At 38.0% G+C, this 19,582-nt stretch overlaps 1 protein-coding gene across 2 annotated transcripts in view; it reads left to right on the top strand.

Moving 5' to 3' along the window:
• SPAG17 (sperm associated antigen 17) overlaps positions 1 to 19,582 on the top strand; it is a 231,618-nt gene that overhangs the window by 170,647 nt on the left and 41,389 nt on the right. For both annotated transcript variants that reach the window (XM_057302678.2, XM_034929773.3), the window contains exons 30-34: positions 2,200 to 2,344; positions 6,362 to 6,516; positions 8,960 to 9,148; positions 17,808 to 17,953; positions 18,051 to 18,181. In XM_057302678.2, coding sequence (XP_057158661.2) covers positions 2,200 to 2,344; positions 6,362 to 6,516; positions 8,960 to 9,148; positions 17,808 to 17,953; positions 18,051 to 18,181 — 766 coding nt within the window. The remainder of the gene's footprint in view (positions 1 to 2,199; positions 2,345 to 6,361; positions 6,517 to 8,959; positions 9,149 to 17,807; positions 17,954 to 18,050; positions 18,182 to 19,582) is intronic.

Raw genomic sequence — 19,582 nt, 5'->3', positions numbered from 1 at the left:
TTTGTTTGCTAGTTGCCTTTTTTTGTAAGACTCAAAGCACATATGATCTCAGAAAGGTTTTTTGTTCATTTGTTTCCTGAGATTTTTTAATGTTTGTTTTTGTTCCTTCAAGTAACTCACTTTAATTCGGCCCCTGAGGTAGATTATTTGGCTTAATATGCAAGTTTGATTAACATTTCTTTTTTAACTTTTAATTTCCCTCATTCATCTCTATCACCATTTTGGAAGCATGAACCAACATCCAAGAACCCGGATTCAAGCATGAATTAAACACCAAATGCCCAACAGAATAAGAGCAATAATAGTGATATTTACTGAGCACTCACTGTGTACTAGGCCCTGTTCTCTGCATTTTCCATATACTAACTCACTCAATTCTCACAACAAACTACTATTGTTTCCGTTTTATAGATGAGGCAACTAAGCTACAGAGAGGTTAAGTAATTTGCCCAAGGTCACACAGCAAATGGTAGAGCCAGAATGTAGACCCCAACACTGTGTCCCAGATCTCAAGAAACTGGCATATGAAACAAAATTGAAAATGACATGAAATATTACATTCTAAAGCAATGAGCACTGCCCTTGGGGTGAGGCAGACCTGTGTTTCAAGCCTTAGCCATAGTCCTTACCAGATGTATAACTTTTGGCAAGTTTCTCATCTGGTTTCTTATTCATAAACTGGAGATAATAGTCATTACCTGTTGAGAAGATTAGTACCAGACCTGGCACTAACAGGCATTCAGAAATATCCTTGTTACTGTGTTATTGCCACCACTAAGAATGATTATCCTATTCTATGGTGACCAGAAAATGTCACTGTTTATGTGGCGTTATGAAATGTTTGAATAATTCTAAATCATAATATGTAAATATCTCTACTAGATAAAAAACCGCTATCAATAATTACTAACATGATGGCCAAGTGTGACGCACTTTACCAGCATCATCTCGTTTAACCCACATAACATTTCCAAGAAGATACTAGTGTTGGCTCCATTTTGTGGATGAGTAAACCAGACAACAAACAGGTTAAGCAACATCCCTAAGTCTATCCAGCCATTTGCGGAGTCGGGATTCAAACTCAGCTTAACCCCAGAGCTCATGCTCTCAACCACCACATTACACAGCAGTATTTCTTAGTATACATTCCTGGCTGAAAGCGCCAATGATAAGAACCTAAAATAATGATCAGCATTCATTTCTCTCTTAAGTAGTGACTGCCACCTACCATAAAGAGCTAAAAAGGTGAAAATCACCTGCTCCCAATAGCCATGAACTTTGGAGTCAGAAAACAGCTAGCAAACTCACTCTCACGTCCATCCAGACCTTCAGTGAAACATTATGTTCCTTAGAGTTAGAACAGTGTAAGTTTAGAAAATGCCCAATGATTGAAATATGCATTATGCAATTTACAGTACTGCAGTTGCAGGTTGAGCTTTCCAGAAGCAAACACTGAGGTGAAGTCCCAAGTGCAAGATTTTAATAGAGACATATATGTGAAAGGAGGAGGGAGAAAGGAGTAATGGGCAGAGGTAAAAGCTGAACTATGAGGCAAACACAACAGAGCCATGGTCAACCCAGTGCAGAGCTCAGCAGCAGCAACCCACGCACACCGCTTCTCATCCCCCTCAAGCTCACAGGCATGCAGCGGCACTGAGCAGCAGATACATGCACAGGTCAACTTGACACAGAGAGGCTACAGCTTCTGCCCCCTACCAATCTTCAAGTACTGCTCTGATGACATTAGGCCGACACTTGCAGGCCATCTTGCAGTTCACCCCATCTGGGGAAGTTCTGCAGAGCAGGGGTTTCACAGCACACAAGGCAGCCACAATATGCCACATTTATCGTTACTCCGTAGTTTCCAAGGAAACAGGGCCTGTGGTCATTTTCCCAGACAGACCTGGGTTAACCCAGTCCAGATGTTAAGTGTTTCCTCAAATATGCCCTGATACTTACTTGCTGCATGACTTTCAGCAAGCTTCTCAACTTCTCTAAGCCTAAATTTCCTCATCTATAAAATGAGGGTACCTGCCAAGATTGTTATGAAGGTTAGATCAGGTAGATGAGATAAAACTTTGCCTATAAATAAATAACTAGGACTTTGATGGTGCCATCTTCGTATTCAATGGATAAAAATAAGTACACTTGGGATTAACCATGTGGCCAAATGATTATGTCCTGCCTCTTCATGTTCAGGTTATGACAACTCGAGAAGACAAAGTTGTCATAGTTGAAAGGAAAGATGGTACTCGGATAGTGGATCATGCTGATGGTACCAGAATCACAACCTTTTATCAAGTTTATGAAGATCAAATTATTCTGCCAGATGATCAAGAAACAAGTATGTTTTATTTTCTGAGTACATGACAGTATTTTATAACTCTTTAGCGCAAGTTAGATAGAATCCTCACTGACTGCTGAGCATACACATAAGAAAAATAATTTTTTGGTAAAGTTAGCCAACTAAAGAAAACCCATGCAATCCAAAGCAGGGTCTATAAGGATTTCGTAGTATTATTATTATCATCATTACTTATTTTGATATTTGCTTTATAAAATTTAATTTATTCTTTTAATTGACAGATATTGTGTATATATATATAATAAACAATATGATGTGATGAAATAAGTATACATTGCAAAATGACTCAATCAAGTGAATTAACATATGCATTACCCTCAGATACTTATTTTTAGTTGTGAGAAAACTTAAAATCTGTCTACTTTCTTAGAAATTTTTTTTGACCAGCAGCACCCAGCAGCCAAAAGTTTCTCCAACACACTCCTCATTGTGTGTGTGTGTGTCTGTGTGTGTGTGTGTTTTATTTATGTATTCATTTATTTAAAACTTTTAAGTTAAGTGGTACATGTACAGGTTTGTAATATAGGTAAATTCATGTAACAGGGTTTGCCGTACAGATTATTTTGTCACCCAGGTATTAAACCTAGTACCCATAAGTTATTTTTTCTGATCCTCTCCTTCCTCCTACCTTCCAGTAGGCCCCAGTATCTGTTGTTCCCCTCTATAGGTCCATGTGTTTTCATCATTTGGCTCCCACTTATAAGTGAGATGAAGCGGTATTTGGTTTTCTCTTCCTGTGTTAGCTTGCTAAGGGTAATGGCCTCCAGCTCCATGCGTTTTCCAGCAAAGGATGTGATCGTGTTTGTTTTTATGGCTGCCTAGTATTCCGTGGTGTATATGTATGCCATTTTCTTACTCCAGTCTACCATTGATGGGCATTTAGGTTGATTCCATATCTTTGCTATTGTGAACAGTGCTACAGTGAACATATGTGTGTATGTGTCTCTACAGTAAAATGATTTATATTCCTTTAGGTATATACCCAGTAATGGGATTGCTGGGTCGAATAGTACTTCTGTATTCAGGTCTTTGAAGAATCACCACACTGTCTTCCACAGTGGCTGAACTAATTTAAATTCCCACCAGCAGTGTATAAGCATTCATTTTTTGCTGCAACCTGGCCAGCATCTGTTACTTTTTGGCCTTTTAATAATTGCCATTCTGACTGATGTGAGAGTGTATCTCATTGTGGTTTTGATTTGCATTTCTCTAACGTTCAGTGATGTTGAGCTTTTCTTCATGTGTTTTTTGGCCACGTTTATGTCTTCTTTTGAAAACTGTTCATGTTTTTTGCCCACTTTTTAATGGGGTTGTTTGGTTTTTTGCTTGTTAATTTGTTTAAATTCCTTACGGATGCTGGATGTTAGCATGGATGAACCTTTGTCAGATGCATAGTTTGTATATATTTTCTCCCATTCTGTAGGTTGTCAGTTTAGTCTGTTGATAGTTTCTTTTGCTGTGCAGAATTTCTTTGTTTTAATTAGATATCACTTGTCAATTTTTGCTTTTGTTGCAATTGCTTTTGGTATCTTTGTCATGAAATCTTTGCCTGTTGCTATGTCTAGAATGGTATTGCCTAGGTTGTCTTTCAGGGTTTTTATAATTTTGGGTTTTACATTTTATTCTTTAATTCATCTTTAGATAATTATTCTATATGGTGTAAGGAAGGGGTGCAGTTTCAATCTTCTGCATATGGCCAGCCATTTATCTCAGTACTATTTATTGAATAGGGCGTCCTTTCATCATTGCTTGTTTTTGTTGATTTGTTTAAGATCAGATGACTGTAGGTGTGTGGCTTTATTTCTGGGCTCTCTATTCTGTTCCATTGGTCTATGTGTCTGTTTTGCTGTTTTGGTACAAGTACCATGCCATTTTGGTTACTGTAGTCCTGTAGTATAGTTTATAGTTGAGTAGCACGGTTGCCTCCAGCTTTGTTCTTTGTACTTATCATTTTTAATTGTGAGAATACTTAAAATCTACTCTCTTAGAAATTTTCAAAATACAATATGTTATTTACTATAGTCACCATGTTATACAGTATATCTCTTTAATTTATTCCTCTTATATAACTGAAATTTTATATCCTTTGACCAACATCTCCCCAATTCCTCACCCAAATGGCTGGTAACTACCATTCTACTCTCTACTTGCATGAGTTCAACTTCTGTAGAATCTGCATATAAGTGTGCTATTTGTCTTTCTGTACCTGGATTATTTTACTTAAAATAATGTCCTCCAGGTTTATCCATATTGTTGCAAATGACAGATTTCTTTTTTTTTTTAACACTGAATAGTATTCTGTTGCCTATATTTACTTTATTTTCTTTATTTTCTTTATTTTCCTTATTTATTCATCCATTGATGAACATGTAGACTGATTCCAAATCTTGGTTTTTGTGAATAATGCTGCAATGAATATGAGGATGCATTAGGACCTTTTATTATGATCATTATCTCAACAGAGATGGGAGTGATAACAGCTCTAGTTAGCTGATGGTTAGTAATAGTCTTTGACTGGTGGCAACTAAAACCTAATAACCATATTCATCTGTCCTAGATACTAGCTTTCAGATGTTTCCTTTGATCCTCAAGGCATCTAATTTGCATAAATAGGTGACCTCAGATAGGTCTTCAGTCTCAGCATGTCTTTCGTCAGAAAGGTGGCATCGGAAAAAAGGAAACTGTAGCTGCTAATTAACTGGAACCTGCTCAAAGACTCTAAAACCCTTCCACTCTTCTGAACCTTAATTTAAGAAATATTTTTAATGAGAAGTTATTCCGTGAGTTCCGTTTCCTTAATGTCAATGTTTTTTGTTGGATATATTTAAGATGTACAAAATGATATTTTGATATCCATATACATAGTGGACTAAGTGAAGCAAATTAATATGTCTCTTACCTCATATAGTTTGTGTGTGTGTGTGTGTGTGTGTGTGTGTGTGTGTGTTATGAGCACCTAAAGTCTACACTCTTGGAAAATTGTCATTATACAATACAAGTTATTGACTATAGTTTTTATGCTATACATTACATTCTTATACTTATTCATCTTACATAATTGTATAATTGTAACTTTATATGCTTTGACCTACATCTCCCCACCCCACCCACAAAATCATGCATATCATATTATGATGCACTAACTTTATTTCTGCTTATAGAGAGAGGGACACTCATACACATTTGCACAAGGAAACAAATACAGAGGAGTGACTTGCAGCATTGAGTATATATTGAAATATTGGGAAAATATAAATGTCCATCAATGGCAGAATAGAAAAACAAAATGTGGTAAATTCCTACAAAATAATACTATAAGGTTGTTAAGGGGAGTCATACACACACAAATAAATATATCTATGCACACATATATGTATAGATAGATGGATGGATACATATAGATCAAGATGGTTCGAGGTCTTGAAACTGTATTAAATGAAAAAAGCAGGTGTAGAATGACAGTACAGTAATTACATAAATACATAGAGTAACATATAGCTTACATACATTTAAAGCACACACATTTATATTGTTCATGATATATATGTACATAAAAGTGTAAAAATGAATTTCAAGATAGAAATAAGCCCAGATATAAGGAGAAACTTCAATATTATCTGTAATTTTTATTTTACATATGTATTAAAAAGTATAAATTTTAATTGATGAATATCTGAGTGCTTAAATTATATTTTATGCTTTTCAATTTTTCAAGTTGAAAAATCAGATGTTCTCAACTCCTGCAAATAAATAGTGAGAATAAGACAGCATACTAAATTAAGAAGATTTTTTCTGGAAGAATTATTATGAATTGACAAGAACAGCAGGCCACACTCCAACCCTGTGGAGTTCTCAGTACTTGCTCTAGACTTTACAATTGTGTTTTTTCCGTGAGGAATCCAGACAGCCAGGAAACAGCAGCAAAATCAATAGGCTGAGGTCTGTTTTGCAATGTCTACATCCTATCAGATCTGCTTACCTTGCATTTGCTTGTAGCCGAGGGTCCTCGGACTGTCACCAGGCAGGTGAAGTGTATGCGGGTAGAAAGCTCACGCTATGCCACTGTTATCACCAACTGTGAGGACAGTAGCTGCTGTGCCACCTTTGGAGATGGAACAACTATTATTGCAAAGCCACAGGGAACATACCAGGTAGGTCTACGAGGAAAATGAGAAGTGCCAAAGATGAATGTCTATTCAGCTGAGAAAACCCACTTCTCTGGGGCAGTAAAAATGCCTGCAATGTACACTGCTATTGCTTTCCTTTCTCTTATAATACTAACATTTTAGAATATACTTCTCAAACTCTTATTTATTCATCCCTTTTTACATCCCATGCCAGAAAAACATTGTCCTGCTTGTTTTGCAAAACTTTGGTAGTTTTGGACCAAGGTTATAAACCAAAATGTGTTAGTTGAGGATTTCTTATGTGCTAGGCACTGTGGGTGTTAGAAACACTTAGATGGTTTGGCTTGTGCCTAACAGAGCAGCTTCACCTCCTGCCGCCTCGACCCTCATTCTCATTATCCATCCTTCCCACCTCCAGTCAGTCCTCACTACTCTACTCAAAGTCCTAGCAGCACAAGACAGAGCACATGGTGTGTGTGGTCCCTGGAGGGCAGTTCTCCTAGCTGAAGCAAAGCTCTGTCCTTGGAAGGCCAAGGAGGAGCAGTTAGCACCTTCCCTACCTTTCTGCATTTCCCCTTTAAACACAACCATCCAGTGTCAGCATGCAGTTCCTTTAGCCTTAAAAGGACTTGCTTTCAGCTTTTCACTTGCTGGAGAAAGGACACTAGAGCAAAAATATTGCAAACAATGTCACTAGATACTGAGAGCTAAAAGCTAGAAGATGATAGACAAAGATCTCACTGGCAAACATTTGTTACTGTGAAAGTTGCTGAAGTCAGTTTATCCCTCTCATCTCTTCTGATAATGTTATCCTTCCACCTCTTCATCCAGTGTAGATTATTATGCGGCAAGGAAGGTGCTGGAAGTGAGAGATGAAAGAAAACATAGATATAAATTTTCATGTTTTTGATTAGGCAATAGTTTCTTAGATATGATGCCAAACATACAAGCTTTACCAAAATCAAAAAAAAAGTTTGTGATTCAAAGGACACCACCAAGAACGTGAAAAGATAAACTACAGAATAGAAGATGTTATTTGAAAATCGTATAACTGATAATGGTCTCATGTACAGAGTACCCTACAACTTAGAACTCTCATAACTCAACAATAAAAAGACTAATAACCCACTTTAAAATGAGCAAAGGATTTGAATTTCTCCAAAGATATGCAAATAGCAAATAAGCCAAGAAAAGATGCTCAACATCATTAGTTGTGAGGGAGCTGCAGCGCAAACTGCAATGAGATATCACTTCACACCCACTAGAAAACTGTAATCAAAAAGACAGATAATCACAAGTGTTAGCAAAGGTATGGAGAAATTGGAACCCTCAGAAATTGCTGATGGTATAAGTCACTTTGGAAAGTGGTTAGTCACTTGGAAAATGGTATAGTCCCTTTGGAAAACAACTTGGCACTTCCTCAAAAGGTAAACGTAGTTGTCATATGACCCAGCAATTCCACTCCTAGGTATATATCCAAGAGAAAACATACATCTGCACAAAAACTTGTACACAATATTTACAGCAACATCTTTAATAATAGCAAAACTGAAAACAACGCAAATGATGCCAACTCATAAGTGAATAAAGAAAATCTGATATAGCCATACAATGGAATATTACTTATCCATAAAATGGAATAAAGTACTGTGTGCTACAACATGAGTGAACCTTGAAAACATTATGCTAACTGAAACAAGCCAGACACAAAAGGCCACAGAGTACATGCTTCCATTTAAATGAAGTATGTAGAATAGGTATATCCATAGACAGTAGATTAGTGGCTGCCAGGGCCTAAGGCCTAGCAATCCAGAAAGATTTCTAACAGGATCAGCATTTCTTTGGGGGATGATAAAAGTGTTATGGAATTAGTGATAATGGCTTCACACATTTTTGAATATACTAAAACCCATGGAATTATACACTTTTAAAGGGTAAATCTATGATATGTAAATTATATTTCAGAAAAAGATCTGTTTGAACCAGAATTCATTACATGAAGTCTATTACTTAAGGACTGTGTCAGCCACCAGAGAGAGGAGAGATGAGTTTCTAAGAGCACTTATCGCACAGTTTTATACCCTTTCAGAGATGCTTCTTATCCAAGATCATGAGCAACCCCAAACATTTAGAATAGGATGAATAGGGCCAAACATGTATGTAACCTCAGCTAAAATATGTTAAGTATTAGAAATAAGGGGGCATAAGACAATTACTTAGAAGAGATATTAAAGTGAGCAGATAAGATATGAGGATACAGGAGAAATGATATCCTAACTATTCAGTTTGCCTCTTTATCAAGTAGCCCTTTCCAAACCTTAAGTCCTCCCTTGATTAATGTTTTCCTCCTGCAAACACAGTTTGTGACTAGGATCTATGGATATTCTTTTTCCTAAAATGGTTTTCCAAGTCCCACATATTGAACAAGAAAATTTTAATAATTTCTCTCCTTCTGTTACTCTTTCAGGTGTTACCTCCAAACACAGGCTCTCTTTATATTGACAAGGATTGTTCAGCTGTGTACTGCCATGAATCAAGCAGTAATATATACTATCCTTTTCAAAAGCGTGAGCAGCTGCGAGCTGGCAGGTACATCATGAGGCATACTTCAGAGGTTATCTGTGAGGTTCTGGATCCTGAGGGAAACACTTTTCAGGTAAAGTGCACCTTTGGTATGGAGAGAGAGCCTGTGGCTTTGCTTTTGAGATATTTCACACTACAAAGCTTCCATGTAGATTTTTACCTTAGTTGCCTTGGGATTAATTATCCACTTACTGCCAATACTTTGGGCAAGCAGTAATGAATGTCAATACATTTCCTTTGATTCTTAAGTGTACTTTCATGGAGAATGGCAAGCCGAATAATTGGTGGGATAGAAATGTTAGGGCTAAATAAATAATTAGAACAGAAAGGAAGAAACAGTAGCAGACATCTGAAAATAATGCCAACATAAAGAATGATGTGGCAATGGTCCTTATCCAAGTTGAAGTCAGAGCAAACACAAGACAGAAGGCAAGTTTCTTCGAGTAGTCACAGAGTAAGATGGTAAGAAGGATACAGTAGGGTTGAAAGTGGGGAAGTGAACCAACATCCAAGCTGAGTGCCAAATCAAGAACACAATCCTGAAGATGGCTGAATAGGAACAGCTCCAATCTGCAGCTCCCAGTGTGATCAACACAGAAGATGGGTGATTTCTGCATTTCCAACTGAAGTACCTGGTTCATCTCACTGGGACCAGTTGGACAGTGGGTGCAGCCCACGGAGGGCAAGATGAAGCAGGTCAGGGCATTGCCTCACCTGGGAAGTGCAAGGTGTCAGGGGATTTCCCTTTCCTAGCCAAGGGAAACCAGGACAAACTGTACCTGGAAAAACAGGACATTCCTGCCCAAATACTGTGCTTTTCCAATGGTCTTAGCAACCAACAGATAAGGAGATTCTCTCCCATGCCTGGCTCGGTGGATCTCACGCCCAAGGAGCCTTGCTGACTGCTAAACAGCAGCCTGAGATCGAACTGTGAGGCAGCAGCCTGGCTGGGGGAGGGGCGTCCGCCATTGCTGAGGCTTGAGTAGGTAAACAAAGCAGCCAGGAAGCTCGAAATGGGCAAAGCCCACCGCAGCTCAGCAAGGCCTACTGCCTCTAGACTCCACCTCTGTGGGCAGGGTTTAGCTGAATGAAAGGCAGCAGACAACTTCTGCAGACTTAAACATCCTTGTCTGACAGCTCTGAAGAGAGCAGTGGTTCTCCCAACATGGCGTTTGAACTCCGAGAAGGGACACACTGCCTCCTCAAGTGGGTCCATGACCCCCGTGTAGCCTAACTGGGAGACACCTCCCAGTAGGGGCCAACAGACACCTCATATAGGCAGGTGCCCCTCTGGGACGAAGCTTCCAGAGGAAGGATCAGGCAGCAATATTTGCAGTTCTGCAATATTTGTTGTTCTGCGGCCTCCACTAGTGATACCCAGGCATCCAGCAAACTCCAACAGACCTGCAGCTGAAGGACCTGACTATTAGAAGGAAAACTAACAAACAGAGAGGAATAGTATCAGCATCAACAAAAAGGACATCTACACCAAAACCCCATCTGTAGGTCACCAACATCAAAGACCAAAGGTAGATACAACCACAAAGGTGGGGAGAAACCAGAGCAGAAAAGCTGAAAATTCTAAAAATCAGAGTGCTTCTCCTCCAAAGGATCACAGCTCCTCGCCAGCAACAGAACAAAGCTGGATGGAGACTGACTTTGACGAGTTGACAGAAGTAGGCTTCAGAAGGTCAGTTATAACAAACTTCTCTGAGCTAAAGGAACATGTTCAAACCCATCACAAGGAAGCTAAAAACCTTGAAAAAAGCTTAGACGAATGGCTAAGTAGAATAAACCATGTAGAGAAGACATTAAATGACCTCATGGAGCTGAAAACCGTGGCATGAGAACTTCATGACACATGCACAAGCTTCAATAGCTGATTTGATCAAGTGGAAGAAAGGGTATAAGTGATTGAAGATCAAATTAATGAAATAAAGTGAGAAAAGAAATTTAGAGTAAAAAGAAACAAACAAAGCCTCCAAGAAATACAGGACTATGTGAAAAGATGAAATCTATGTTTGACTGATGGACCTGAAAGTGATAGGGAGAATGGAACCAAGTTGGAAAACACTCTTCAGGATATTATCCAGGAGAACTCCTCAACCTAGCAAGGCAGGCCAACATTCAAATTCAGGAAATACAGAGAACATCACAAAGATACTCCTCGAGAAGAGCATCCCCAAGACACAAGTGTCAAATTCACCAGGGTTGAAATGAAGGAAAAAATGTTAATGGCAGCCAGAGAGAAAGGTCGAGTTACCACAAAGGGAAGCCCATCAGACTGACAGTGGATCTCTTGGCAGAAACCCTGCAAGCCAGAAGAGAGTGGGGGCCAATATTCAACATTCTGAAAGAAAAGAGTTTTCAACCCCAAATTTCATATCCAGCCAAACTAAGCTTCATAAGTGAAGGAGAAATAAAATCCTTTACAGACAAGCAAATGCTGAGAGATTTTGTTACCACTAGGCCTGCCTTACAAGAGCACCCGAAGGAAGCACTAAACATGGAAAGAAACAACCAGTACCAGCTACTACAAAAACATGCCAAATTGTAAAGACCATCTATGCTATGAAGAAACTGCATCAATTAATGGGCAAAATAACCAGCTAACATCATAATGACAGGATCAAATTCACACATAACAATATTAACCTTAAATGTAAATGGGCTAAATGCCCCAATTAAAAGAGATAGACTGGCAAATTGGATAAAGAGTCACGACCCATCAGTGTGCTGCATTCAGGAGACCCACCTCATGTGCAAAGACACACATAGGCTCAAAATAAAGGGATAGAGGAAGATCTACCAAGCAAATGGAAAGAAAAAAAAAAAAGCAGAGGTTGCAATCCTAGTCTCTGATAAAACAGACTTTAAACCAACAAAGATCAAAAGAGACAAAGAGGGCCATTACATAATTGTAAAGGGATCAATTCAACAAGAACTAACTATTCTAAATATATATGCACCCAATACAGGAGCACCCAGATTCATAAAGCAAGTCCTTAGAGACCTACAAAGAGACTTAGACTCCCACACAATAGTAATGGGAGATTTTAACACCCCACTGTCAATATTAGACAGATCAATGAGACAGAAGGTTAACAGGGATATCCAGGACTTGAACTTAGTTCTGCACCAAGCAAAACTAATAGACATCTACAGAACTCTCCACCCCAAATCAACAGAATATACATTCTTCTCAGCACCACATCACACTTATTTTAAAATTGACCACATAATTGGAAGTAAAGCACTCCTCAGCAAATGTAAAAGAACAGAAATCACAACAAACTGTCTCTCAGACCACAGTGCAATCAAATTAGAACTCAGGATTAAGAAACTCACTCAAAACCACACAACTATATGGAAACTTAACAACTTGTTCCTGAATGACTACTGGGTAAATAACAAAATAAAGGCAGCAATAAAGATGTTCTTTGAAACCAATGAGAACAAAGACACAACATACCAGAATCTCTGGGACACATTTAAAGCAGTGTGTAGAGGGAAATTCGTAGCACTAAATGCCCATGAGAGAAAGCAGGAAATATCTAAAATCAGCACCCTAACATCACAATTAAAAGAACTAGAGAAGCAAGAGAAAACAAATTCAAAAGCTAGCAGAAGGCAAGAAATAACTAAGATCAGAGCAGAACTGAAAGAGATAGCAACACAAAAAACCCTTCAAAAAAATCAATGAATTGCCAGGAGCTGGTTTTTTGAAAAGATCAACAAAATTGATAGACCATTAGGAAGACTAATAAAGAAGAAAAGAGAGAAGAATCAAATAGACACAATAAAAAATGATAAAAGAGATATCACCACGGATCCCACAGAAATACAAACTACCATCAGAGAATACTATAAACACCTCTACGCAAATAAACTAGAAAATCTAGAAGAAATGGTTAAATTCCTGGACACATACACCCTCCCAAGCCTAAACCAGGAAGAAGTTGAATCTCTGAATAGACCAATAACAGGCTCTGAAATTGAGGCAATAATTAATAGCCTACCAGCCAAAAAAAGTCCAGGACCAGACAGATTCACAGCTGAATTCTACCACAGGCACAAAGAGAACCTGGTACCATTCCTTCTGAAACTATTCCAATCAATAGAAAAAGAGGGAATCCTCCCTAACTTGTTTTATGAGGCCAACATCATCCTGACATCAAAGCCTGGCAGAGACACAACAAAAAAGGAGAATTTTAGACCAATATCCCTGATGAACATCGATGTGAAATCTTCAATAAAATACTGGCAAACTGAATCCAACCGCACATCAAAACCTTATCCACCATGTTCAGGTCGGCTTCATTCACAGGATGCAAGGCTGGTTCAACATACACAAATCATTAAGCATAATCCATCACATAAACAGAACCAACAACAAAAACCACATGATTATCTCAATAGACGCGGAAAAGGCCTTCAACAAAATTCAACAGCCCTTCATGCTAAAAACTCTCAATAAACTAGGTATTGATGTAATGTATCTCAAACTAATAAGAGCTATTTATGACAAACCCACAGCCAATATCATACTGAATGGGCAAAAACTGGAAGCAGTCCCTTTGAAAACCGGCACAAGACAAGGATGCCCTCTCTCACCACTCCTATTCAACATAGTGTCGGAAGTTCTGGCCAGGGCAATCAGGCAAGAGAAAGAAATAAAGGGTATTCAATTAGGAAAAGAGGAAGTCAAATTGTCCCTGTTTGCAGATGACATGACTGTATATTTAGAAAACCCCATCATCTCAGCCCAAAATCTCCTTAAGCTGATAAGCAACTTCAGCAAATCTCAAGATACAAAATCAATGTGCAAAAATCACAAGCATTCCTATACATCAATAACGGACAAACAGAGAGCCAAACATGAGTGAACCACCATTCACAATTGCTACAAAGAGAATAAAATACCTAGGAATCCAACTTATAAAGGATGTGAAGGACCTCTTCAAGGAGAACTACAAACCACTGCTTAACTAAATAGAAGAGGACACAAACAAATGGAAGAATGTTCCATGCTCATGGATAGGAAGAATCAATATTGTGAAAATGGCCATACTGCCCAAGGTAATTTATAGATTCAATGCCATCCCCATCAAGCTACCAATGACTTTCTTCACAGAATTGGAAAAAACTACTTTAAAGTTTATATGGAACCAAGAAAGAGCCCGCATTGCCAAGACAATCCTAAGCAAAAAGAACAAAGCTGGAGGCATCATGCTACCTGACTTCAAACTATACTACAAGACTACAGTTACCAAAACAGCATGGTACTGGTATCAAAACAGAGATATAGACCAATGGAACAGGACAGAGGCCTCAGAAATAACACCACACATCTACAAACATCTGATCTTTGACAAACCTGACAAAAATAAGAAATGGGGAAAGGATTCCCTGTTTAATAAATGATGCTGGGAAAACTGGCTAGCCATATGTAGAAAGCTGAAACTGGATCCCTTCCTTACACCTTAGACAAAAATTAATTCAAGATGGATTAAAGACTTAAATGTTAGACCTAAAACCATAAAAACGCTAGAAGAAAACCTAGGCAATACCATTCAGGACATAGGCATGGGCAAGTACTTCATGACTAAAACACCAAAAACAATGGCAACAAAAGCCAAAATAGACAAATGAGATATAATTAAACTAAAGAGCTGCTGTATGGCAAAAGAAACTACCATCAGAGTGAACAGGCAGCCTACAGAATGGGAGAAAATTTTTGCAATCTACTCATCTGACAAAGGGCTAATATCCAGAATCTACAAAGAACTTAAACAAATTTACAAGAAAAAAACAACCCCATCAAAAAGTGGGCAAAGGATACGAACAGACACTTCTCAAAAGAAGACATTTATGCAGCCAACAGACACATGAAAAAATGCTCATCATCATGGTCATCAGAGAAATGCAAATCAAAACCACAATGAGATACCATCACATGCCAGTTAGAATGGCATTCATTAAAAAGTCAGGAAACAACAGATGCTGGAGAGGATGTGGAGAAATAGGAACGCTTTTACAGTTGGTGGGAGTGTAAACTAGTTCAACCATTGTGGAAGATGGTATGGTGATTCCTCAAGGCCCTAGAACCAGAAATATCATTTGACCCAGCAATCCCATTACTGGGTATGCACCCAAAGGATTATAAATCATGCTACTATAAAGATACATGCACACGTATGTTTACTGCCGCACTATTAACAATAGCAAAGACTGGGAACCAACCCAAATATCCATCAATGATAGACTGGATTTAAAAAATGTGGCACATATACACCATGGAATACTATGCAGACATAAAAAAGGATTAGTTAATGTCCTTTGCCGGGACATGGATGAAACTGGAAACATCATTCTCAGAAAACTGTCACAAGGACAGAAAACAAAACACCACATGTTCTCACTCATAGGTGGGAATTGAACAATGAGAACACTTGGACACAGGGCGGGGAACATCACACATGGGGGACTGTCAGGGGGTAGGAGGCTGGGGGATGGATAGCATTAGGAAAATCCCTAATGTAAATGACGGGTTGATGGGTGCAGCAAACCAATATGGCACATGTATACCTATGTATCAAGCCTGCACGCACATGTGCCCTAGAATTTAAAGTATAATAATAATAATAAAAGAACACAATCCTATTCACAATAGCCACCAAAAAATAAAATACCTAAGAATACAGCTAACCAGGGAGGTGAAAGTTCTCTACACTGAGAATTACAAAACATTGATAAATCAGAGATGACACAACCAAATGGGAAAACATTCCATGATCATGGATAGGAACAATCAATATTGTTAAAATGGCCATACTGCCCAAAGCAATTTACAGATTCAAGACTATTCCTATCACAGTACCAATGACATTCTTCACAGAATTAGAAAAAGCTATTCTAAAATTCACATGGAACCAAAAAAAGAGCCCAAATAGCCAAAGCAATCCTAAGCAAAAAGAACAAAGGTTGAGGCATCACATTACCCAACTTCAGCTGTACTACAGGGCTGCAATAACCAAAATAGCATGATACCAGTACTAAAACAGATGCATAGAACAATGAAACCGAATAGAGAGCCCAGATATAAAGTTGCACACCTACAATCATCTGATCTTCAACAAAACCAACAAAAATAAGCAATGAGGAAAGGACTCCCTAGTCAATAAATGGTACTGGGATAAATGGCTAGCTATATGCAGAAGGTTGAAACTAGACCCCTTCCTTACACCATGTACAACAATTGTCTCAAGATGTATTAAAGACTTAAATGTAAAACCTAAACTACAAAAACCCTTGAAGAAAACCCAGAAAATACCATTCTGGTCACAGACTCTGGCAAAGACTTCATGGCAAAGACACCAAAAGCAATTGCAACGAAAGCAAAAACTGACAAATGGGACCTAATTAAACTAAAAAGCTTCTGTACAGCAAAAGAAACTATCAACAGACTATCAACTGACTAAACAGACAACCTACAGAATGGGAGAAAATATTTGCTTCTTTGTCTTTCAACACCACGACTATCCCCTCACCTCTAGGTCAGGAATTGGCAAACCATGGCCACTTGTTTATCTATAGCCCATGAACTAAAAATGGTTTCATATATGCGTAAATGGTTTTTGAAAAAGCAAAAGAAGAAGACACAATAAAATTATAGGAAATACAAATTTCAATGTCGTTTTATAAAGTTTTATTGGAACACAGTCATGCTCATTTGTTTACATACTGTCTGTGGCTGCTTTGCACAATAATGGCAGTTGAGTAGCTGCAACAGAGAATGTATGGCCTGCAAACTCAAACTCTAAAATATTTACTATTGTGCCTGTGACAAAAAAGATTTGCCAACCATTGCTCTAGGCATTTATCTTTTTTCTTTGTTTTTTCTTTTTTTTTTTTACTTCTCATTCAACAGTGAAATTTTGTCTATCAGCTAGTAGGTATGAAGTTATTTTTTAGATTTGGAGTTATACAACAGAATTCCTAACTTTGTTTTGATATGTAGCCCTGATCCAGCTTATTTTTTCGTTGCTAAGTAACTGAAACTCTTCACAGCATGAGTTCAAACTGACAAATTTCAATTTACAGCAAATTGAAGTAGAAACTTAAAGCTCAAAACCCTCTAAGCCAAGCATTTTTCTGGGCATTGATACTCCTCTTGGGCATCCCCTTCAGTGGTCTTGCAGCATGAATCACACCCCTTCCTGGAGAGACCCGTGCCATATTTAGACAGTAATAAAGGACTAGAACATTTTTTCTCATATTCATACTAAATCTATTTCCCAATGTATTCTACCCATGAGCCACAATTGTGTGTTTGACATCCCAGATTATAAGCCCCTTCCATGCAAAGGTCCTTGCAAATAATTCAAGACAACTATTGCATGAGTACCCATTCCTCCATGTTTAAATTCCCAATTTCTTGAACCTATCTTCATAGTATGAGGTTTGGAGTATCCTCCCCATCCTATTCACTTCATTCTGAATATGTTTCAGTCTGTGTTCCTGTTCTAGGTGTCATTTATAAGTAGAGTTATGCTGCTAGGTTTTTACTTTTATTAATGCAGTCTCTACTTAGTAAACAATACCTTGCAAATAAACATCTCCAATTTTGTGAGTAAACCCACCAAATCATCTGTTTTCTCAAATTGGAACAGCAGAAGTATAAGCATTATGACTTTCTTTTCTTTTAGTTGCTTACATACTTTATCCCTTAGGTCATGGCTGATGGTAGCATATCAACTATATTACCTGAAAAAAAATTGGAAGATGATCTAAATGAGAAAACTGAGGGATATGATAGTCTGTCCTCTATGCACCTTGAAAAGAATCATCAGCAAATCTATGGTGAACATGTCCCCAGGTAAAATAATAATACTATAATTTTACTTTTAATTCTGAGTTCAAGGAGAATTTTAACGGAATACTTGAAGTGATTATATTTTTATTTCTTCAAATAGGTTTTTTGTTATGTATGCTGATGGATCAGGAATGGAACTTCTTCGAGACAGTGACATAGAAGAATATCTATCTTTGGCATATAAAGAATCAAATACTGTTGTTCTCCAAGAGCCAGTGCAGGAACAGCCAGGTAGAGGACCCATACTGTCTGGAATGCACGGTGTCTCTTTGCCAATTCTCATCTTCCTTACTATCCAGTCTATCTTCATGTCATCTTACTTTTTCCGCTTTGCTCACTTTTCTGCTCTACTTTGGAAAGTAGAGCAGAAATAAGTTGACATGAATAAGTCATGTCAACTTATTTATATAGCTACTTGAATTTAGGTGTATATCAAGATACATCTGAGCACCAATCTGCATACGCTGAGTATGTATCCCTCTTCTCCTATACGCAGATTTGTATCTGTGTTTAGGTATGTACCAAAGTTCTGATTTACGAGTTCATTTCATCTTGGTAAGAAAAAACAAAGAACAGTGAGATATCTCTTGTAAATTCATTTTTTGTCATTTTGAAGATATTGCTTTGATGAAATTGATAGGTGAGTTATAATGCCAACCTGAAATACCCGGTAAGTTATATAAGCTATATTCATTGGGTACTTACGTTGTTTTCATCAACTTCAAAGAAATTGGTGTGTTACCAGAGGCTAGAGATACATATCACATTAAGTAAGAACCATCCAATATATTTAATATGTGTATTTAAATATAGATATAAGCCTACATATTATCTGTGTACAAAACCTATGTGCTGTGCCTAGGTTTATGTGTGTGTGTGTGTGTGTGTGTGTTATTTCATCTTTTTTCTGTGTTTTGGGATACATTTTGTGTGCATTTATAAATATGCCTGCATTTCTGTGCCCTTATAACTTTTAGTTTATCAATGCATATGTGCATGACATTAATACACCTTGCTCTTTGTGAATGTGGAACATGGGGGACTCTGACTGACCCCCAGTCAGTGTGGTGCATGTATGGAACTGTGGGAGAATAAGAATTCATCTCACATTGGTTTGTTAGTCATTTAACTAGCCTCTACTTGGCAAACCACCATGTACTAAACACTGGCTGGGTGTTAGGAATACAATGGTGAACTAAAACAGGCATGGACCCTGTTTCAGTGGAGCTCTTAGGTTACTGGGAGAGATAGATGTTAATTATAAAGTCACACAACTGTATGATTATAAGTTGGGATAAGGTCTACGAGGGGAAAGAACATAGTTCTATGAGAGAATCTAACAGAAGAAACTGACATAGTCAAGAAGGCTTCCCTGAAGACACCTGAGCCAAGAGCTAGTGGGTAGGTAATGGTTAATTAAGGTAAGAGAGAGAGCTTTTTTGGAAAAGAAAACATAAAGGAGAAAGCATAAAGCATTGGAAAACATGGGTTGGGGGAAAGGCCAAAGTAGCTGAAGCACAGAGGGGAAGAACAGTACAAGTTGAGGTAGAGGCAAAAGAATGTTAAGGACCATCTTTTATCTCATGAGCGATGTGAAGGCAAAAAAGAGTTTTCATCGTGGACTAACATAAT

The sequence above is a fragment of the Pan paniscus genome, chromosome 1 (assembly GCF_029289425.2).
Source record: "Pan paniscus chromosome 1, NHGRI_mPanPan1-v2.0_pri, whole genome shotgun sequence".
Taxonomy (NCBI): domain Eukaryota; kingdom Metazoa; phylum Chordata; class Mammalia; order Primates; family Hominidae; genus Pan; species Pan paniscus.
Note: the sequence above shows the minus strand (reverse complement) of the source record. Positions and strands in the feature narration are given on the sequence as shown.